The 24,305-nt window shown below is 36.9% G+C and overlaps 1 protein-coding gene across 1 annotated transcript in view; it reads right to left on the minus strand.

Moving 5' to 3' along the window:
* nr5a2 (nuclear receptor subfamily 5, group A, member 2) overlaps positions 1-24,305 on the minus strand; it is a 54,834-nt gene that overhangs the window by 17,094 nt on the left and 13,435 nt on the right. The window contains exons 5-7 of the mRNA XM_066692081.1: positions 23,001-23,647; positions 5,619-5,738; positions 1,598-1,745 (exon numbers count right to left, since the gene is read on the minus strand). Of these exons, the coding sequence (XP_066548178.1) occupies positions 1,598-1,745; positions 5,619-5,738; positions 23,001-23,647 (915 nt within the window). The remainder of the gene's footprint in view (positions 1-1,597; positions 1,746-5,618; positions 5,739-23,000; positions 23,648-24,305) is intronic.

Below are 24,305 nucleotides of genomic sequence, written 5' to 3' on the forward strand. Positions count from 1 at the left end.
TGGCATGCACTAAAGATCAACAATACACTGGGTAAAATATTGATGAAGATAAATAATAAAACATATTTTCTCCTTTATAAATACAGTAACCCTGTATTTTAAACCCCCCCTGCACAATAAAGTGAGGGAGGGGGAAATTGAGGATTTTAATTTCAGATCTTAACGGTATTCTTAAAACTGCGGCAAGACATTTAATGTGGCAGTCTATGGTGTCTGAACAGCGGGTTTGAGTGCTGATTGCAGGCGTTGTGATTTATTGCATGCTAAGATATATCCATGCTGCTTTGACCCAGGGTTTCATTGTGTCCCACTGGTTAGGTGCCCTTGAAGAGCTGAGCATTTCCACGGGAGAGCCTTCAAGGTGCGGGTGGGGAGGTCAGCGCCCTCCAAACATTACAAAGGTGGAGGGAGGAGAGAAGGCAGGATAAGGAAGTGTCTAAGGATGCTCTACCACACTAATGGCCTTCATTTCATTTAATTTATCTACCACGTATGCATGCATGTGGCTTTACACGTTTTTATAAAGCAGGCATAGTATATTCTATTTACTTCTTCATTAATTGCCTCTTTAATATGATTAGTGCATATGTATCATGCTGCTTTGGAAAAAAAAAAAATATCAATCAGCATCTGTCTAATCTCCAGGCTTAGTTTTCCCACTCAAGCCTATACTCTGGCTCTGCAGCGCTGGCCTGAACATTGCCTGAGGCTATACACATCCCTCAGGTGCATGTTTCATTATGTATGGTGTTTCCAAGAAATAATTTAGATAATCAACTCCATGCCAAACAAAATAATACAAATATTAATCCCGCCAGTACATAACGGCCGGTTTGGCCTAGTACAGAATAAATATAATTAGGCTTTTGTCTAGTATGTGGCAAAGTGAAAACATATGATTTATACAGTGTGTGTGTGTGTGTGTGTATATATATATATAATTTAGACTAAGATTTGAAGATGCTTGCTTTATTACACTTCCAATTGCTCAAATTAGAATATAGCTAAGCTAAGCATCAGCTCAAAGCAAATGACTGAGATGGAGTACAGTTTAATTTTCTCAGTTTAAATTTCTTTCTCATAGACACAGAAGTTACTTTTAATTCTTATGAGAAACTGTGTATTGTACCTTTCATTCACATTCACAAGTGATCTTACACAACTTATAGCGGTCTGAAACACAGTGCCTTTTACATGCTTACTGTTGCAGTTTTGAATGCAACTTGTATTGTTGCATCTTACAATGTCTGGTGATTTGAGCAACACAATTCTAACCTGAAATTAATACAATTGGAAACATTTTGTGGAAGCTATGAGTAGCCTGTAAGATTGTCGAAGGAAAGAAAAAGGTTTGTAAAGGAGCACCATCCAGAAACAGCCTCTTGTCCTCTTATATATTGAATGTTACAGACGCTATCTCAGTGCAGATCTTGGACGTACAGCCGAAGAACATTCCACACCTGACTCCACATTCCACACTTTCTTGGCTCTTTGTATCAAGTCAAGTAGCAGTTATTATTTTCCTGAGATTTCCAGTGACCTTCTGAAAATCCAAATATTATCTCAAGGATGAGTCTTACGTGTTGACGTTACTCACCCAGACTGAAGAGCACCAGGAACTTGAGACACACAAACTCTCGCTGATCAAACTGTAGGGAACGCAGTTTGCCCACAAGGTCTTGTGCGTGGCTCATAAGATTATTCAGGGTAGCTCCGGCCTGGGATGCAATTACAGAGTAATCCACCTAAATAAGGGAAAAACCAAAGCACATTGAACATGATTAAATTTATGTGCTGTATAAGTATATCTCATTGTGTTCAACTGCACATTTGTCAGTTGCTGTACAGTAATGGGAGGTAGCTGTCATTGTTCGTTTAAAACTGGCCTCAGTTATGTTTAATTGCATGTTATGAAAACAAAACACATTTTCCAAATCTGTGAATGTTGTTAATATATAACCTTCACTAAACTGGATGCTTATAATAATTAATACAATAATTATATGCACCCCTCCAAGTGCTAGTAGTTTCTTGTTCAACAAATTGTGGTGTATTTTGTGTGAATATCTGGAGTCCCTCGCAGAAGGCAGCAAGACTGTGTGTGCTTTTAATAATTTGTTCCTTTTTTTTGGAATGGCCCCCAAAAATTGATTAAATTATGTAAAAAAAGAACCGGCTGAAGTATACTATTTCCATGAAATCCACAAAATATTTCCTTGGATTTTTTTTTTTTAACTCAAGTCACTCAGGGAAATCATGAACTCAATTTTCTTTGACTTTTCTTCGTCCAACTATTTATAATCCTTCCCACCCTCCTCCTTGATGCGTAAATACACACTTAATTTAAGAGATGTATGCTTCGTTTTTGTGTTTGTAGCTCAAATTTGACTGCTGGCTACTTCATTAAATAAGTGCATCAAAGGCAGCAACCAAATTGGAAATCTGGTCAATCTCTTCATTCTTCCTGTACTAGAAAATGCATTTAGGTGTTCATTTTTTAACACTCTAAAGAACCAACACACATTTAAACTAGCATAGCCTGGTTTAAACTGGAAATGGCAAAAGGATTCTCCCGTACTTTTTTGCAGTCGTATTTTTCTCAAACTGCCTACTAAGACGGGTCATGCTGTTTACATTATCACATCACCACAGTGGGGAGAAAAATGAAATAAAAACAGCAGCCTAATCAACATCAAATAAACAGGCTTTGCATTTTCCTTTTCTCTTCTCCTGGACACTCTTGCTACCCATGTGGGGGGATCTTTGCAGGCCCCTGGAGCTCCCGGGGGCCCGTTACGAGGCCTCATGCAGGCCCCGTGGCCCACAGCTACTCTTTCAGGTGCACTTAATATCTGCAGCAACAGCAAATTTGTCTGGGAGGCAAGTCCTTAGCTGCCACTCACTGTAAGCAGGCCATATTAAATTTTTATATTTATTGACAATTCATTACCATAATTGACTGCACTAGGGTTTCTAGAAGAAGGTAGACGGCTGCCTCCTAAGCACAGGAACGGGTCCCCCGAGCAGGATTTGCAATTAAAAACGAGGCAGATTGGAATTTATTTATTGTGTAAATATGATGAGTAGAATTTTTTAGCTCGGGCTGGAGAATTCGAGTTGCACACCAGCTCTTTTTTTCTTTTTTTTTAAGGGTGTAAAAAATTATGAGTCAGTGAAAAGGAGACCCCCCAAAGGTGTCAATCAATTTGCATAAAATCAACTGTGCATGAAATAACTTCAATGAGGAATCTTGCTCAGACAGCTCTCCCTTGTATTAAGGCCTTTTTCGGCTGCGGTGGAAGAGCAGATTGTGCAACTGCTGCTAATTGTGACAAAAGCACGGAAAAGAGACTAAGCGTAACGCAATTTATCATAATTAAATATAAAAATCTAAGCAGAATTTCAATAAGAAGTAATTACATTTTAATCCTAAACCCTCAACCAATCAAAGCCATTTTTTTAACTTTAAGCACCATTATAAGTAGGATATTACCAACAGAGCAAAAACAGGCTTCAATCAACATTAATTAGGCTGATGTATAAGGAGTAATTGTGTAGGAGGTCGGTCCTGTCCCTGTTTGCAGCTACCCGATAGTGACCACTTGCTTGTGACACCCATCATGTCACTTCATCAAACATGACACAAGACATGGCAAGGGCACCAGCATTGTCTTACAAACAATGTTGGAATCCTTTCTAACCATTTTCCGTTTTTTCCCTTGAAATGGAAAACATTGATTCTAAATTACAAATTGGAACCATATATACATATATATATATATATATATATATATATATAAGAAAATGAATTTAGGAATTTTACTGTGAGGGTAATTTTAAGGGGAGAAAAGTACTTAATCAAAACAGTAACAGAAGTAGTTATATATGTGTTTTGGTGCATATTTTAACAGAAAGAACTTGTATGTCAGTAGTGGCATTTAGATAATTTTATATTTGCAGTGCAAAGACCTAAATCAAACCATATATTTCCTTTTTGGCCACACAAATATAACACTATCATTTGTGTAGCACTCTGTATCTTATTTGCTAGAGAAAAAATAAAAAAACACATCAAAATTTGTGTGTAAGGAGGAAAAGCTTGGCTAGCCCAAAGCAACAGATCTGAAACTTCCAAAAAGGATCAATTGGATTTCCTACAGAGGTTTACTGCAATATTATTAGAGGCTGCTTGGGGGAACGTGTGTCAGTGGCATACTTGCATGTGGTTCATTTGGTGTAGTCTTTCACTTCATTTTTTTACTAATCCACCTCAGCACACACTGCAATTCCACAGTGAGGTACAGACACACTCACACGAGAAGCAGTACAAATAGCATCTCAGACAGCACGCCTGTGTCTACCCTCCGAGGAATCTCATAATATTTATATTGAAACGTAAGCACAAAGAAAACAATGGCTGCGTTTCTGATGTTATCCGAGAAGTTTGCTCCTTCCCCGCTCTGCGATAAAGACTATTAAACTTCTCTAGCATGCTTTGTTGAGCTAATTGATTGTCTCCATGTTCCATAAATACCATTTGCCCACGCAGGGCGGTTTTTGCATGGACTCCCGGTTTTTGATGATTTGTACTTTGCAAGATGGCTGTCACTCCTAACCCACTGTAAAATAATGGGAGATAATGAACAGGTCGAGTGTACCCTTCTCCCTGAAGACCCCACAACAGCAGCTGTTCATTAACCAAAATATGCAAATGGTGAAACACTCCACTCATCCCTGTCGTCCTGCAATACAAAGCCTTGCCTGCTCTTATTTCTCAGTGAGCGTTTTTTAATCAAACAGAAATTAAGAGTGACAGAAGAGGGGGATGTGGACTGAATGTGGAGCCGGTTATAATTTAATCAGGTCCATCGGTGGGAAGAAGAAAGGGTGACAATAGTTTGGGGAATTCAATATTTCTCACTGTAACAAACATGTTAAGAGCAAAATCCTACTTTTAGCTTCAGGTTAACTTGTGTTGTGTTTTTTTTGTTGTGTGTTATTCTAAGAATGCATCTCATGTATACACATGTATACATATGGTAAACTACACTGACTCAATAAATATATCGTTTTTTTTATTATTATTGGCTGAAGTATTCATTTTAATCACACTTAAGGAAGAAGATTAAACATGTATATATTCCACAACATTAAGTGGGCCCATAAATGATACAATTCTCCCGTTTGGCTGCCTTGTATAGCGAATCCAGCAGTACATTCATTACTAGGGTTTTAAACATCTTACAACGTAGTAGAATAAATAAATTGATTGTGAAATTAAAAGGTCCTGCTGTGATATGTGAATTGGCTGAGCCTAAGGCATGATGCCAGCAAACGCAGGAGAATCCTCAGAGCTTTCCAAGGTAAATCACTTTATTTCTGTTGCTTTGACAGCCTGTTGCGAGCTTAATTTACTGCTTAATTTATGACTGTGGTTTGTTTAAACTAATTGCGGAATTTGCAGAATTTGATTTTTGAGTCTTTTACATGTAAAAAAATGTTCTTACTTTTATGATTTAACATATAACTGTGAATATTATTTTGTGTGAATATTTTTTCCTTCAGTGTTTCTCCCTTCATAAAAAGTCATCAGACAGACACTATAGGGGATCTCTTACCTGTTGCCCAGTAACAAGAAGGATGGAGCCTTCTTTTCCATGTACCACTTGTCTGAAGATGTGATCTAAAATTAAGAGTTCACTCCAGCAGTTCTGAAGAAGCTTCATTTGGTCATCAACCTGCCAAAAACAACGACACAAAATCAATCAGACCGCAATCTAGCATGTATTCTACCATTTTGTTTTGTCTACCATAATCTAATATATACATATAGAAACACAGAACTATCTATCATTTACTAATACAAAGTGTAGAAAAAGATTGTATTCTGTGGTTCGATCTGATTTTGCTACTGAAAATGGTGGAACAGGCAATATTTACACAATAATATAAACAGTGTTGATGACATTGTTGTAACATCAGCATCACAGTGTTAGATACAGATGTTTTGGTTCACAGAAAGCACAATACATTTCCAAAAAGGTTTATAATACTAACACTGCATATTTCTTATTACACAAGATAAATACGCACTATTAAGGATATTCTGAATATCAGAAAAAATATACATTTGTCAAGATACATTCCCAAGTGTATGTGCTACTGTGTTGGCTATTTATGTTTCAACTGCCCAGAAGTACAGATGTCACATTGTGGCTGCTAGTTTTTCCATCTGGCCTGATTCTAACACAGTAGCACAATCCTGGAAAGGGTTAGCTGGTACTGAAATAAAACGGGCAGAGGGCACCGAGGTCGATCCAAAGTATTTCTCATGTGGATTTCATCACACGTCAAAGGGAGCTGGAAAATCTCATGGCATATGTCGCTATTTGTCAGTGTTACTAATTTATTTGCCTGCCACGTGACGGCACCCTGAGCAATCATTCATTATTAATAACGATTAAGTTACAAGCTATCTGCGAAAAGCGTGCTTCTGATGCCAAGAACGGGTTGACGCTGACGTTCGCAAACTGGGGAGTACGGCAGGGAACAACACGGCTATTGTCAGTGCCGGTCTTTTTCTCACACCTCTCTGTGTTAATGATTACACACTGTAGCCACTGAGAGAAAGAGAGCATTGAAAGTAGACATCAAAAGAATGAGGAAAAGTGTGAAACGGTTCCCCAGTGTTGTTCATAAACACTGTTTCGTTGATACTCTTATCTCATCCTTTTGAAATGTTCCAGCAGAGAGGATGGTATAACTTAAGCTAAACTAAACTAAAATTTAATAAATCTGTTTTGTACTGTTTTGAATCAATCTTAGACAGACTACAATCAGATTTCCCACAGAGATATGGTTCTAGTATTATTTTCACTAACTTCACTTAGTTAAAGGGTAAAGATCTATCTGAAGACACCTAAAAAAACATGAAAACACCACCAGTCCACTGAAGTTCACAATGTAGTTTCAAACAAATTTTATATATGAACTAACTTGATAATGGAATTTCACTTGTTTTATTGCCCCTATTTGCTCTTTCCACATTTCCTTATTACTCTAATTATTTTGGCAGAAGCAGTTATATTTATTTTACAGAAACCCAAAACATAACTTTGTAGAAGATAGGTGACACTGTTTAAGCAGGGCATCAAGGGCATCAAGGCTTATTTGGTCTACACTGAAAAGTAAAAACGGCTCCAAATGAATCTGCCATCTCTAATCCAACAGCGACTTTGTTTCGGGAACTAAATGAATCAAATGATACACTGCAGATTGAGGCGTATTGTAATTATTAACACGTTTGTACATACAATCTTATCAGAGTTCACTTCTCGACTGAATCAAGCTTGTAAGCAATGTATCTTTCAATTGCCTAATAAGATAATAAACCAGATGTCTTAAAAGGGAAATTTCACAGAACATGCCAAACCCCTCTTGCCATAGCTTAAATAAATGGACTGTGACTGGAAATTACTGCTTTGATATGCTAGTTAAACATTCGGTGTCAATGATCACCACGAACACGTAATTAACTCCTCAACAACAAAACTGTGCTTTTCTGTGAAAGTCTGCAACAGAATCCAGGAAATGGTACCTGCTGGGAGTTTGTTCTTTCATATTTGTAGGTTATTTGTGACAAAGAGAGGCAAATATTTAATCCTAGAACTATGGTTAGGACTGGAACAAATGTATCTTAGCTTTAGTGGAAATCTACATGGTGTTTTCTCATTTTCGTAATGTCTGAAGAGGATAGAAATGAAAGCACACTGTATACAAATGCTCTTTTGATGGTTAGACCTTTTGAACAAACCTATCGCCCTGTCCAATACTGGTAAACAACCTAACCCAACACCACAGGCCGCATTTATAAAATACTTCAAGGGTCAAAGCAACAATCTGTCCCATTATCAAAGGAGCATGAGAGCACGCCAGACTTCAGTGTGAGCACCATTATCAGAAACCATTTCTTTGAGTCACTGTTTCATATTACACTCTGTCAAGATTGGGAATCAAAAAAGAGGAGATCTGCCGTGAGGGAGAACTGGCCAGTAGCTGATGGTGGCAGACAAAGGGGAAAGACGACTGAACAGGCTTTTAATGTGCCACACACTGCTGTTTCCTTCATTCTGCAAGTGTGCCAGGCGAGAGAAGGCTTTAAACACTACAAACATGTCATCCAGACCGATATCAGCTTGGGTTAATATATATCAAAAATGTAGTTGGCGCAAAAATATCAACCGCAAAGGTAGATTTACAGATATATGTATACATAACATTCAATGGCTGATTATATCCAGAACTTTGATTTCAATTTAAACAGCACTCAATTAGAAGGCTAGTCATTTTCTCTCTTTACAAAGAATTGTGACCTCTATGCATATTATTTAATATTGGAATTGAACTGGCTTTTACATATGTTTTCGTCTGCTTAATATATTAAACTCATACATTGCACAACAACATGACAAATAATAACAAATAAGGCACTGCCATCTTGACATTATAATTCTGTGACTTTCCTCTCTTGTTTCACATTACATTCTCCCTTAAAGTATATGCTTTATGTCATAGATCAAGATATTTGCTGAACAAAATGTTCCTTCTGCTGATGACAAAAAAGGATCAAAAGAAACCGCTTTTGAAACTGCAGTTTGGAAATGTCCAAAGTCCAGAGTAGTGGTTGTTAAAACATATTGGAAGCAGGGAAATACTATTTATGAGTGCTTGTAAAAATCAAATGTAATATAATGAGATAGTGTGAAAGTGTGTACAAAATGGTGAGGCATTTGTAAATGAGTGTAAAGTACTGGAAGAACACAATAACAACAATAATAATAACAATAATAATAATAATAATAATAATAATAATAATAATAATAATAATAATAATAATAATAATAATAATAACAGATTTTCAGGGGTGCGCTTTTTCTGTAATGTTTGACCTAAGAAACTCCCATTTAATAAATGTCTTAAAAGCAGGTATTTATACTTTATTGAGTGGGAGTGGATGGGTGGAATGAGGGTTGTTTACTCCCGACAGTCATCAGTGCAAATCAGTACAATTTTTTTTAACAAAGGATGAAGTAAAAGCTATGGCATTTTCCACCTATGTAAAATGAACTGGTTCTGGTTTGGGTAAATGTTTTCTGATCCTAGTTTAGTCAAGGGTTATATTCTTTAACATTCCCTTTTATTTCTCAATAAACTATGGCCTGTGCGTACTGAGAATCAGGCACAATTTACTTCAATGATTTGGTCTCAGCCACTGCTTAGCTTTTGGAACATTGTCCTAATTGGAATTAATTTCAGAAGAGACTCATATCAAAGCATTTCACAGATTGACAAAATGGATACTATTAAATTGTTTAGGAAAGTTAGTTTTAATGTTAATTTCTTTACGTTATTGACTACTGCTGCTCTTTGGGCAAAGCATGTGGCAAAGTTTGAGGATATATCTGCCGCCCTCGTCTGCTGCATCTGCGGTATCATCTGTTTATTGAACAATGAAAGCGTTTTTTTCTTTTTTTTTCTCTGTTTTTTGCAAGATTGCTGTACATAAGGGGCGAAATATTTTGGGAAAAGTTTAGTCATGTTTCTAGAGTCATTGTTGCCATAGCAACTGCATTTGCATTTTTTCTGGTATCCACATTTCAGACATGAACAAATAAACCATTTTCTTCCACACTGAAAACTAAGATGAAGATTTGGCCAAGACCTAATATGATTTTGGGCCAATTTGATCTGTAAACAAACAAATGGCAGCCATTCTGACATTTTGTTTTCATTGTCTTTCCTGGATCGTCTTTGTTTTGCTTGTAACTTTTTTATTCACTGTTGGTGGAGGTTGATTTCCATTCCTATGGTTATTGGTGCCAGAGTAACAGGGATGCAATGTTTCACTTTTTAGCAATTTTCTTGTCATTTCATCTGTAAACAGACAAATGAATGACACTGCATCTACTGTTTTCCCCTCAGTCTACTAACTAATAAACATTTCAAGTTTAATTTTAATTTGTCATGAAAGGCATCGCACACGCATTTCACAGCATTGTCACACTGTAGAGTAACATGAACGAACTGTTGCAGAAACATTGTGGTAATGTTACAAAAACATTTTATTTGTAGTCTCACAACATGAACACAACATTGTACTGACGTATCTGTGAGGCTACAATTGTATGTTGTCCAAGTGTAAATTCAAATGTTGTGACAACATTACATTATCAGCTGAGTTCTGCATTGGGTTCTCTGGGGTATCTTATATCTCTGATGTGCTTCTTTTACAAAATATATTGACTTCACATCCATCATAAATATCCTCTCGCAGATCCAATATAACAATAATGTATTAAATATTTTAATCAAAAAATACATGTATAGTCTGTATAACAAGTCTGCAAATATAAAAATGAGGTGAAAATAGATATCAACACCCATGAATAATATCTACTTCAATGTAGCTCAGAGAAGTTGTTTATAATGGAGATGAGTACAATTGTCCAATACTGTAGATGATCCATTGCTTGTATTGGTAGAGTGCCATGAGCATTGTTCAGCCATCTCAGTAACTTTGCATAATGAGGGTACACAGCTGGGTCTGTTTTTAATAAGTAGCTTTAGTTTTGATGTTCCTTGATGATAAGATTAATGGACTTGTCTCAATGCTTCTTAATGAACCGAAGGAACACAATATTTGCTGAAATCGCTTTGAATTCAGACACCTCCAGAATGTTTAGCATTTTCTTAAAATAATGAGAGAAATGTTGTATTGTTGTTGTTATTATATTATAATTAGTATTACCTATATTAAAATGTAATTTTACAACATTACTAGGTGTGTAACTGAATGTGTGGTTGCTTGGTCAAGTGGTTGTCATGTTTTACTTGGCCTAAATTATGCTCACTTTAGATATGGCATCATTAGCTGGATGGATAGGGATGGTAGAACATATATTTTTTGATTTAGAGAGTGTATTAGGAAGATAATTCAACTACAAACCTTAACACGCTACTCAACTGCCTGGCGCTGAGTAAATGTATGCTATAGGCATCTTTCTCTGGTGTACATTAATGCGTTGTTCAGATTTTAAAGAATGCGCACAATTGTCAGACATAATCCCCTGGATGTGATACATACTTCAGCCGATGTGCCAAACTGTGAACTTTCTCCACGGCTCACCCAAGAGACTCGTAGAGTACACTTAATACAAATCATTAGCCCTTCTTTTTATTCCTGATCCTCTGGAAATCTCACTACTTATTTATTATCACACTGTTTCTCTCTACACCTCTGGCATTTTGGCTCGGCTCTCAGAAATGAGCGTTACAGAATACAAAAACTGGTGGCTCCTGCCGTTCCCCTTTATTTTACTACAGCTCTCCCAGCAGCAAGAGCTACATTCCTCTTAATTATTGGAGATCTCCCAAGTATTATTTCACAATGTATTAAAAAAGAGCATCTTGTTATTATATTTTCTTTCCATATAGCACACAAAGAATGTGAAGATGGATATTCTGTCTTGCCTCCAAACTTCAACAACAATGGATCCTAAAAAGAAACTGGCATATGCCCACAGTTAAAAGTATTTATGACCTGATTTCCCATGCCACTCCAACTACAGGAAAAAAACATATCTTTAGGAGTTAGTAATAGCTGACATAAAAACATAAATCTAACAAAATCACAAAAATATTAATATACTCAAACAGTAATTAGTACTGATTGTTTGTGGAACAATCGAATCTAAGTTTGGAAAACATAAGATAAATCAAATTATGATATTAGAAAATAAATTTATGTCTTAGAAATTACAAGCCAGTAAAATGTATAATATTTCCACATGCTATAAATGTACAGAATTTTACTGAAACAAATTATTTTACATGACCGATTTCCGGCTTTGGTCAAAATATATTGTTTCTTTAACATTTATAAGGCACAATGAGAAAAGAAAACTGAATATTTGGGTATACAACTGGGAGGACTTAGAAGTCCTCATAATTCATGGCTCAGGTGCGTGCAGCGCCAGATTAGTAAATGCAGGCTGTGGGACAGCTAGATGCCGTAGTGAATGAAAATCGCAGAAACATCTCTGAAGGCTTCTCTGATTGGCTCCGCAGGGTCAGAAACCATCAATCTCAGTTTGCACACAAGGTGGTGGATTGTGGGAGGGCTAGGCTGATGGACTGCTGGATCAATACAACTGAAGCATGGAGATTGATCAGTTCCCACGATGACCACATTAACAGACTCCAGAGTGAAACCCCTGACCTGTACAACAGATTATATTCGATAGGATCCCCAGTCCTGCCAAAGTGAAAACAAAAGGTTCCGGCCTTCTATTAATAAGAATTGAGGTCCTAAGAGGTAGGAAGGTAACAATTGCCTATGAGGCAGAAACATTAACTGCTAAAAAGCCAGTTTTATCTCAGGAATGTATTATCCAATTAATTACCTGCTTTTCTTCATGATAAATAATAGGCACGATCATTTTAACGGTCAAATTTCCGATTAGTAGAATTCATTTAGAACCGGATGCATCTGTTTCTGGTTACAGTCTTGTCAAAAATGTTTGATGTTTAGTTTTTTTATTGTATAAAGGAGATTTGCTATTTCAAAATCAGATCTGAAAAGTGACAAATATTCTTTAAAATTATTCACTTACATCCCTGTCACAACTAAATACTATCTGACAACTTGAAAACAGAGGAAAACAAACTAAATTACGCATTTACGATTTTAAATCTTGTTTCCGAACAGCGAAAGACCATCTGAAAGTACTCTACTAGCTGTGTTTGTGGGAGAAAACTGAAGCCAACAGAAAATCAAACGAGCAAATCAAATATATGAATTAACCGTCTTTACGAAAGACATGTGTAGAGAGGTTTTTGACAAGGCTTTCCCATCAACCCCCCAATTCTCTTACCACAAACTTAAGCCATGTGACTAGGACTACTCATTCTCTTACAGGACTAAGAATTCCTATTAAACCTTAAAAAACAAAATTTGAACTTGCTCTCTGACTGGGATTTGAGGTCAAATTAAAAAATATATTCTTCTTCAGATCTTGGGCCAAGGCAATGCTACAACTAGGCTTCCTCGAAACAAAGCAACTTCATTCCACACCGCAAAATCTGGGGAACTGGGTGGAAAGCAGTGAGGGTGTGAGAAAAAGGCATAGATTTTTTTTTCTCCATACAGTACGAAGACTTAAGCCTAACAGCGGGGTAGATTAAACCATTAGAGCTTTTGTGTTAAGTATTGTAGTGCCTTAGATATATGTTCATAATAATTCGAAAATGGCCTCTAAGCTTCCAACAAGGGATTTCTGGGCTTAAAGCTAAGAAGCTATCAACTAATTATCAAAAAAACAGACCAGACTAATCAATTATTCAGATGAACATTAGGCCTCTAATATACATGCAGACATGGGAGAAATATTTCCCTAAAGTAACCTGATACAGAAATACTGTCAGAAAATAATGCATTCCAAATTTGAAATGAGTTCTTACTGCAGACTTGGAGTATTGATCTCTCTGCAATGTGCAATCTGCAAGGAACTGCTCCACATTAGTCGGCACTAGCAGCCGACTGCAGTCTGTTTTGTAAGCATAATTTTACTCCAAACTGAAATGTATGTTTTTTTCGTGCCAACATGAAAACACCATCTGTATGTATTTGGTTGCAATACTGATGGACATGTGAGGTAACAATGAATTAATAACAGCTGTTTTTGATGGTTGAATATTGGTTATTGAATGTGAAGGATGCTGCTATGAAATAATGCAAAACTGTACGGATAAAAAGATGGATGGATGGAGGATCCTATTGAGTTCAGAAACAGTGTTGCTTTCTTAGCTTTGCCAAATAACTTAACCAGTAACAGCGAAACTATGCTTGACGGACCAGTTTGCACCCCGCTGTCAACATGTCTTCATCTTGCAATTCTAGCAGCTATAAATATGTGACCCCTGTGTTGATTTTATAGCACATGGTTGATTTAATCATTGTTTCCAAATTGCAGAAGCCCCTCCCCCATCACCTGCTGCCACACCCTAATTTGTTCACTAAGAGAAGGATTTTTATAAACAAGACCATTCACAAACAGGGTGGCCAACAGAAAAGAAATAATTAAAAACAAGCAAGTACTGTTTTATCTTTATACTTCATCTCGATGCTGTAGTTGTTTTTTAAACTTGAAAGCTACCAGAAGTGTCAGATATGTAAGACAAAAAAGGAAACCATGAGAACAAATAATATTATGACTTGCTAGTAACAGGTGTTTATCTTGTGATAATAGTGCTAAAAACACGATTTCATTAAGGCGTTGTGAACCTCACCTCTTTGCACACAGCGTTGGTCATCTCAGACACATATGTCACTCATCAACACACAATCATCTAATCGTCCATGCTAGCTAAATATAAGTTCCTTGTAAGCTTACCCCGCACGCTCTCTGTCTCACTTGGTTCTTTGGTTATCTATTGTCTTCTGCCTCTTTCAGCAGCCCCAAGCTTAAAATAGTCAGCTGTAAATAAGTAGCAAAAATAGATGTGAAAGACAGCTGCTGACAGGCCGTGATGGACTCCTCTGACACTCCAGCGACCCTCGGCCAGTGAAGATTAAACATGGATAATTAAAGCAGTAGAGCAGGTTGTAATTAGGCTTTTCAAACTGTATACAGGAAGAAATTCCAATGAAGAGGGGAGAATAAGAAAGATTTTAGTTCATTTGAGATTTTAAAAATGATGTCCATTCTCAGCACATTAAGCAAAAAAACTACAAGAAACACTTCCCACTTGTCTCAAGTTGTGTATTTACTGTGTTGTGCTCTGAGAATGTGAGATCTGTTGAGTGAATACCTCATCAGAAAATATAAGAGTATCAGTTTATTGGTTTGTATTTCCTTCAGGATTGTAGTAGTCTGCAAAAAGTTTATATTTTTTTGTCACACCCGGAAATATGTATGTGCCTGTACATTTCGTTCAAATATAAAAGTGTCATTGAATGCACCATTAATATGATATATATCTATATATAAAAAAGTGAACATAGCTTATCTTTATTACCTGCAATAATATATCACATTCACAGTCACCTGAGATACTATATATACCACTTCCTGGCATGGGTAACTATCTAAGAAAAAGGTAAAAATGTATTAGTAATGGAGTCTAGAGTAAAGGTACAATCAAAATAACTAAGTGAGAATTTCCCTCTATGTTCTATAAAATAAGTCTCTCTCAAAGTAGAAAGTATGTCTCTAGTTTGCAGATGACACAATCTATAAAGTCGTGTTTGAGGGCAGCTTGTTTAGCGAAAAGTCACAATTATGTGTAAGCACCTGCAAAATGAAAGGCAGATTTCTTGCCCTTGTTGTTAGATGCCTGTGTTCTAAATTGGGCTCCCGTATTCACATTGCGTACCCATAGTTCTCTCTCTCCCCTCTGATTTCAGCCCCTAAAACCTGCTGCCGCAAAAAGGACAAGACACCATTAACAGCTCTTTTCCGAGTGCTGGTTTTAACAAGCAGCCTAACCTGCTAATAAAAAAAGGCTTTTACCCTAATCACAAACAATAAGAGCTTGCATTTACGGAGTTACAGAGGGAGGAATGTTCATAAACACGGACTCCACATTGCAAAGTTTTGAACTGAGGCGCAGCACGGCGCGGCGAGAGCCCTAATAAGTGATTGCTCTCCAGAACCAGTGAAAAGGGCCAATTCCCTCAAGTCAGTCCCTGTGCACGTCTCTGCCAGGATGAGTCTATCAGCTCTCAGCCAGGAACTTGTAGTTCATGACAGCCTTTTATCCCTCATCAAAGCAACAAGTGGATGAACAGACTCTCATGCCTGCTAACACTCCTCCTTCATGTCTCTCTGTAGGATTTCAGATCCTAAATCTTTCCTTTTAACAAGTGCACAGATTTCCTTCCTCCTGCCCCGTGAATCTCAGAGGTCCCGGGCAAGGCTCTCGCCGTCTTTGCTCTCCGGGACGCGCTTTAATTTCCAGTTGGCTCCAGAAGGCGAAATGGGACGCGGTGAAGCCCGTGGCGGATGATGTGACAGCTTATTTTCTTCAGTGGTCAGGCTGTAAGAATGGCTTGGTGTGCGGCCTAACAGAACACTGCCAGGAGAAACTGGAGCATAGCTTGTCCCGATCTCACCTATTATGAGATGTGAGCGATTGCTAACCCTGCTTATTAGACTGATCTTGCCCTTTTATTTCAGTACTAAAAATATTACGGATGATGTGAAAATGATTCTTATCCGTATTAAAAAACAAATAATTGATGCCAAAATTTTGAACTTGTAAACCATCTTGTGCATAACTTAATTAATGTAATAAACACATGTAAAAACCTACCAATACACTGTGTTAACACCAGCAACTGTACGTGCTTTTAAAACTGAATTCAAATTGTGGCACATTTACTCAGTCACTTTTTTTTTCATTTCTTTTAACACAAATCACATAAAACCACGTCTGCATTCATGACATGAAAGCCCTGCATGAGAGGGAGGTTAAAGAGAGCTCAGCACAAAATTATGTACGGGAGCAGGCCTTTACAAAAACTCACACGCCATCTCCAATTGTGGATGCCGGCGAAGGGGAGATCATCTATCAGTGGACAAATGCGGGGACGAGAATGCTGCTCCTCAAATGAAATAATATATCTTTGAAAGCCTATGCCCGCTGTAGGCCCAAAGCCCATATATCAAGCCTGAACGGCTGGTGGATACGCTCCAGAGCTATTAACCTTCCACCTGTTTCCCCTTGTCCTTCACGAAGAGCCCCTGCCCTTGGTGCTGCTCCCTTCCCCTGTTCATCTTCCCTCCTGGTGCTAATGTAAAGCAGAGGGCCTGTGGAATAATTCAAATGCAATGGACCAGGGACGCGGTTACAAATCTCTGCCAGAGGCGCCGTGACTCACACAGGCAGTTTGTCAGAAGTGTGCTGGGTGACCTCACTGATAGCACTCTGGATATATATCGTCTCAGAGTTCACAGATCAGACCGAAAACACCTTATTAATTTCTTCTATTATAAGGTATATATATATATTAAAAGAAAATCAACTGCACCTTGAAATTGAACCACTACAGGAAGCTATAATACCATCCGTTCTTAAGAAAGGTTACATATTTGATCACTTAAAGTGTATTTTCTCTTCCAGAAATGTGTCATAATTAAAGGCAATACTACTATGTCAAACAATGCTGTATAATTTGAAGGATGTTTTAGTACAAACAAATAAAATACAACAGTGTATAGTTTATATCATAACACCCCCCCCAAAAAATAGTTTTACTCCTATTTGAATTCAATTTAAAAATTATAAAATACTAAATGTAAATATATTGTGTCTTATACATTCAGTTACACACTGTATCTAACTGACCAGGAAGTGAATTCTGCTAATATTGATGTAACCAGAAATAACATATTAAAGACAGATATATTTATTTGAGGATTTTTTTTCCACAGAAGGCTACATGTGTTATTCTTTATGGAGCACATTGCAGAGCCACAGAGCAGTGGCTTCACATTTGCTACTTTCAACCCTCTCCGCCTCGTAATACATGTCTCGATTCTCCTCCAGCTGTTTTCTCAATAAGGCGCTGGCTCTCTGCTGGATGCGGGCGCAGGAACAAGGCCTAATACAGTCCCCCTGACTTAATGGCTGGTCTGGTATTGTCATCTCGGGCTACTTTTTTATAATTCAAAACTGTCCCCTAGCAGCAGTGAAAGGATGAAAATAAAAATAATAGCTGTGTGTCTAAGTGCTGGATGATTTGCTCAGTTGAGTTTGATCAGGTCTCAGGACTACATGGAGATGAATGAATGTTACAAATAAGCAACGCATATAATTAATTTGCTCTAGATTGAAGACTAAAACAAACACAAAAAACAATCAAACTGAAAAAACGCTGGTTTCGAGGGGGGGACAGTGGGGAAACGCCGTCTTAACAATGATACACAGATTTATGCACGTGTTTAGTCTTTCCAAAGGAAATAGTTGTACTAGTGCAACTGCAATAGTGCATATAGAGACGATAAAATACAAAGACAAGAAAGAAAGAAGCAAACAATAAAAAACGTATATTTAGTACACATTTTAATTTGGGCCTATTGTGTGAAACGGCTGAGGAAAAGCTAGCCGTATGTATCCTATCTTGTAAACAATTGGCCATGGCACAATGCTGAGGTGATCTCTCTCTGGGCATGAATCACTCCCTGCATTCTTTTCAATCTGCAAACAATTACAGATGGGAAAAGTGCCACACCATATCGACAGTGACAACAAATCGCATTGTCCCCCGTACATCTGTTTCCGACTCCCACGCTGCGTGCCACGGGCTGGGCTAGGTGTTACTAAAGAGGAGGCAAACTTTTCCAAGAACTCTGGATTTTCTTTGCATCTGCAACTCAATTGTTGTTTAAATCCCAAATAAATGGTGTCGTTTTATACTCCCCAAACCTCAGAAATATGCGTTATGGTAGTGATATTTTAATATACATTTAATTAAAAGTAAAAAATTATATAACTAGCAAAATAGACTCATGTTGTGCTATATTTCTTCACATTACAATTGCTCTGCTTTGGTTTTAACATTTTAATTTAATTATAAAAAAAACTCACATTACCATTACATACAGTTTATAGGAATTTTAAACCAAAACCCAGAAACGGTCTCAACTGTTCATATCTTAAATAGATTAAGACAAAGTGCGGACCAATGAAAATTTATAGTCCAGCGCCGAATCCAAAGTATGTGAAATAGCTCTTGGAATGTATCTTTGAAAGCAACATGCCATTTAAATTTTTCTGCATTATGTTCCACGGAAAACAATAGGGAACTCTCTTTACAAATCCCATAATGCCTAAATATTTATGATTCCTATAACCAGGTTGAACTTATGGAAACCAAATCTTTAAACAGTTTTGCCAGATGCTTTTTTCCATGTCTATTTGCAGAATCCTTTTGTTCTTACGTAGCTAATAATAGCAGAATAGCTGTAGGTGTATTTATAGTTTGCTTAACAGCTCAGCCATAGAAAACTCTTTATTCACTTATATTTCCTGTGTTTATATGAACCCAACCTCATTTTTCATTGCATGCACTTGATCCAGCTTTTAATTTAGAAATAAACAAAGTCCGATGACAACTGATTTCTACTGTATCCCACGTCTCTTATTACACTTCAGTGAGGGTCAGATGTCTTCAATGGAAAAGCAGGGGAAATTAGACTACCGGGACAGTATCAGTACATGCCATTTTCACAGCTTTTCAAGGCTTTTCATGGCTTGTATTGACTTGAATAAATAAACTAATGAAATTGGTTTTGTATTTAAAGTAGTTTTAAGTTTGGATATAATAATAATAATAATTTAAAACATCTTTCAATTTAATGTATTTCATTGACAGTGGTTGATTCTGTCAATTTTTCTGACCTGGAGATATCTTAAAAACATTATTTCCCGTTATTTGGTCCTGGGAGTTGGTTGTATGAAGATTTTTTGTATCTGAATGATACGCATGGACAAAAAGAACCAAACATTTTTAGCTTGGAACAAAAAGATTTCAATGAGTTATGACTGGGATATTCCAGATTGCGGAGGACAGTCAACCTCATTTTACACAGAGGGTTAAAAAACTAAAGACAATGAAGACATTCAAGAAAAGTCTTGTTGAAATTGATTATTGACCCAATCTAGTATGTAAAAGCTGTGACAGTGTAATTAAACTGTATATTAAGCAGCTATGAAGGATTTTAATTAGCTGCATAAACAAATTAAATTCAAAGGATACATGGCCCATTCCTGTCAGACGATTGTTTATTTTTGCTCAAACATTGTAATGTTTAGATCATTCAGCAAACGATTTAATTATGTCCGTTCTGCACTGTATAGTAATCATAAATGAGGATTTTCCCATGTAGAGTTAGGGCTGCAAACAAAATTATGTTTGCATGAAAAAAATATTCTGCTAATGCTTTCTCAAACCAATTATATTGTATTGATCTTCCAGTGGTAGATAGAAAAATTAATAGGAATGCTATTGTTGTGATAATGAAATAAAATGCTTATTAGAGGTGGCTCTAAGACAACACCACATTGCTCTAACATGTTAAGGGGAAAGGGGGTTAAATTTGATATTTAAATTAAAGGACTTGGCCCAGACATTTAGGTTAATGCATCTGCGGTCTCTAGACCTGAACTTATGTATCCCTAGTGATGCAATTAAATAACTGCTCCAGTCCCTAAGCTAAACCTGTCAGAGACCTCAATGTGTATCTAAGATTCTCTGTAATGAGATGTGATGAAGCTATTTATTCATTTTTTGTTTATTTTTAAATTCACAGATTAGTAAATGAAAACATAAAATCAAACACAAACCTCACAGGCCACAATCACGTAATAGTCGGGCGATATCTTGACCAGACTCTTATCGTTGTTTAGTTTTCATATGTACAGTATGTACAATTTTAGGTCGCCCTGCTTCAGTGACATCGGCCCCAAGTATTTTTGTTTGCAGTTGATACACATTCAGTTTATCATCAATTCTCATCGCTTCCCCGCACTGAAACCAGAGAGAGCTTGCAGGATTTTCTCTCATCAGAAACACTAAGCTTTGAGCTTAACAATCGCTGTACAAATACCTATTAATTAGGACACTGCCTCCTGAAAGCTCTTGGTTTTGAAAGATACATTTTAGACCTCTGCTTCGGTAAATTATTTAGTGAAGATACTGACCAAAAGTGGTTGCAATTATATTGTCATTTGGAGTATTGTTTTCTCACAGTTTGCAGATTTTAGAGGCTCACACACAAACAATGCTTTGAGTGTGAGAATTATCGACTACACAAAAGATAATATTTTATGATTTGATCTCATGATAAAATAACAAACAAAAAATAAAAGTATTATTCTGAAGTACTCTTGCAAATAAATGTATCAGCCTAGCAAATTAATGAAACATAATACAGTTTTAATGTTGTACAAACTGAAGTGGGGCAGGGCATAATTTCTAAGCAATAAGTAGTCAAATTATAGTGAGCATTTCCCACTAAAGATGTATAAAGTCAAGATTATTCTATTTAATTCATGGCATCTGTATATCTTTAATTTTCCAAAGTATTCATATTTATGTTTTTAGACACTACTTTGGTAAAATGTTAACTAGGAATTAACTGTATAAGGTATGGTTTACCCTGTAAAAAATACTGTATTTTCAAATGGAAAATGGAAAACAATATCTGCTGACATTAATTTAACATTAATTTAACAATAATGACAAACACAAGACACTTAGTGAGAAAACATGTATAAAAGTATGTCATGTTTCTCAGACTTATACTAATAGTGTTCATGAATGTTAGTGCATTAAACTTTTCCCTGAATAAATACACCTTTAAGTGCAAAATAACCTGTGTGTGTGCTGGAAAATACAATATCCTAACAGGAATCATAAGCGGTTTATCAAATGTGTGCAGGAAAACCTCTTAAACAATCTTTTCTCTGGCTGGCTGAGATTCAGTTCCAATAACATAAGAATTGGAGGGCAAAGATGAGAATACCAACCCATCTTTATTTTGGCTCATCGTTTTAGCACTAAACCTAGCACTAACACTGCAAAAACAGAACCACAAAAAGTTCTGTAACTCTCTTTCGTCTGTAAAATGTACACATGACATTTAAAATGGTGTACTTGCACAACAGTTGAATGTCACAATGTCTGTTCAGCAAGGACATGATTTTGGAGTTTAAATGGTTAAATGTCCAAAACTACCCAAACACTGCCTGTCCGTCTGAAATAATCCATAATAGCTTTCTGTCATCAAGTCTGTATGTTACGTGTCCTACTTCATAATTGTAACAACACAGTTCTATTAGCAAAGTCATTTTTATACCACCCACTTAGATTTGATTAGCTTGTCTAAAACATGCAGTTTTTTCAACAGCTTCAGGGAAGAAAACTTTCTGATGAAGTGCTTAAACCACAGGGCAAACCTCCAACAGATTGCCTGTCATTTTTACTGACCTATATCCTAATATGTCACAGAATGCAAATAAAATGCCAGATATACTTAAACCAGAAGTTAAATAAATGAGCAAAGAAAAGGCAATTGCCTTCCACATTGAAAACACTGTAGCAATAAAAAAAAATACTAAGTTTACAAAGTATATTGTAATAATAATCAATTGTTCAATTACTGTAATCAATACACACTCCTTAAAGTAAAAATATAATTGTTTACAGATGTATATGTTTAATTATGTGTGCATTGACTTGTTCTGGAAAGATTAAACAATGAAATGAATTTACAATACTCCAATTGTACGTTTTGCACTTCATCAGGGCCCAGACTCAAGTTTAACGCTAAAAGGTGAACACAGAGGTATTGTTATAAACAATAGAATGAAAATTCAAGAGAAAATAAAAATCAGATTAATTCCACGACGACACACAAAAATCAACCCTTGATTTACAAGTTTCAAAATGACCTAAACACAAATACAAAAATGACTAATTCGAGAGAGCCATGCAGGACAATAAGCAGGGAATAGTTTACAACTGGTAGGATATCGATTACTCTACAGATGGGCAATCTTTGACAACTATGACTATAACTCGGGTGATCTGGGTAACATCGATGATCAGCCCACTGTAAGATCAGGACGTTTTTTAGGGAGGGAGAAAATCACAGAGAACAGAAGACGAGATGGGAAAAATAAAGTTCCCTCACAGAATGAGGATGCGGAACAAAAAACCCACAGTAATTAAGCAGATCTCTCTAGACACCAGTTACATGGACACAGCTAACAGTTTATCTTTTGTATGAACTAATAAGGTCAATGCATTTAACGTGAAAGTTGATTGTTACAAATTCTTTAAACGCTTTCTCTTATGATTATACACACATATATATATTCATACTAACTTTTGTCTAATATAACCAGTATTTCCTTGTTTTTTGAAAGACACGTACCTTCAATTCTCTGAAGAATATGCTGCTCCTGGCCCATTCGACAATGGAAAACAAGGTCTGGTCTGCCATTTTGCACATAAGACCAAAGGTGTTGAGTTTCTCGTGCTTGCCTCTGCTGGCCTGCTCTTGCTGCAGGTAGGTGAGGATCTTGGCCTGGACCTGGGGCTCATCTGGCTCACACTTCAAAAGTTCCACTATCAAGTGAGGGAAGCTGGGTGGGGAGCTGGTCTGGTAGGTGTCCATGTAAGAGTAGCCCATGAGAGACTCTGGAGAGCTAGTGTAAGGATCTGGGTACTCAGATTTGATGGTGCGACTCTGAAAGTGACTGTATGCCTGGTAGCTCTGGAGACTCCCATGTGGAGGCATGGTCATGCTAATGGGAGACGTCACAAAGGGGCTTCGGTCATAGTCTGTGGGGGGCAAGGCAGTGTGGCTGAGAGGTAGGCCCTTAGAGGCAGAATGGATGTTCTGGATGGCTGAAGATATCGTCAAGTCTGTGGGCACAGTCTGCATCACCTGAGTCATGGCTTCGATTTTAAGTCCGTTTGCCCTGATCAGGGCTTTCTTCTGCTGCTTCAGGGCCCTGTCGCGCTTGTACATCGGACCAAACTTGTTGCGCCCGCCTCGCATTCGATCTGCCCTCACCGCTGCGAGAAATGAAATAAAAGCACGTTGAAAAACGAAATGCGGGGAAATGCTGACTCTGCTGTTGTGTTTCGAAAACAAATTGGACGGCTGTATGAAAAGGCGGGCAGCAATACATCAACAATTGAGGACAGATATGATGCAAGGGCAAGATTAGACTATTTAAATATTTCAGTTTACAGTGGCCTCCCAGCTAATGATTTAACATAGTGACTGCATTATTACAACATTGTGTTTTATGTGAATTAACCTTAGGACAACATAAATGTATGAAATGTATATCAGTACGATGTTGTGTTTAATGTTGTAAGAACCACAACATTTTTGGAACAATTCGTTGATGTTACAATAAATAGTGTGAAATTACTTTGAGACAATTTAAGTTTACATCACTATATCAAATAAACCTAAGTGTTGTTTCTTACATCCAACAGTATCAAATCATCGACATTGTAAAGTTATGCCTGACGACCAAACCAGAATCTTTAAAGGCATTATGTTGTTACAAGATTGTGCTAGCTAGGGTGCCAATTCAACATTTGTTGATTTATTTTAATATAGTATAATATATAATATATTAAATATTGAGTTTTTTGGTATCAAAATAAAACAAATTACTACTATATTTCTATCTAGTATTATTTTCAAGATAGAAAGACT

This window comes from Amia ocellicauda, chromosome 19 (genome assembly GCF_036373705.1).
Source record: "Amia ocellicauda isolate fAmiCal2 chromosome 19, fAmiCal2.hap1, whole genome shotgun sequence".
Classification (NCBI taxonomy): Eukaryota; Metazoa; Chordata; class Actinopteri; order Amiiformes; family Amiidae; genus Amia; species Amia ocellicauda.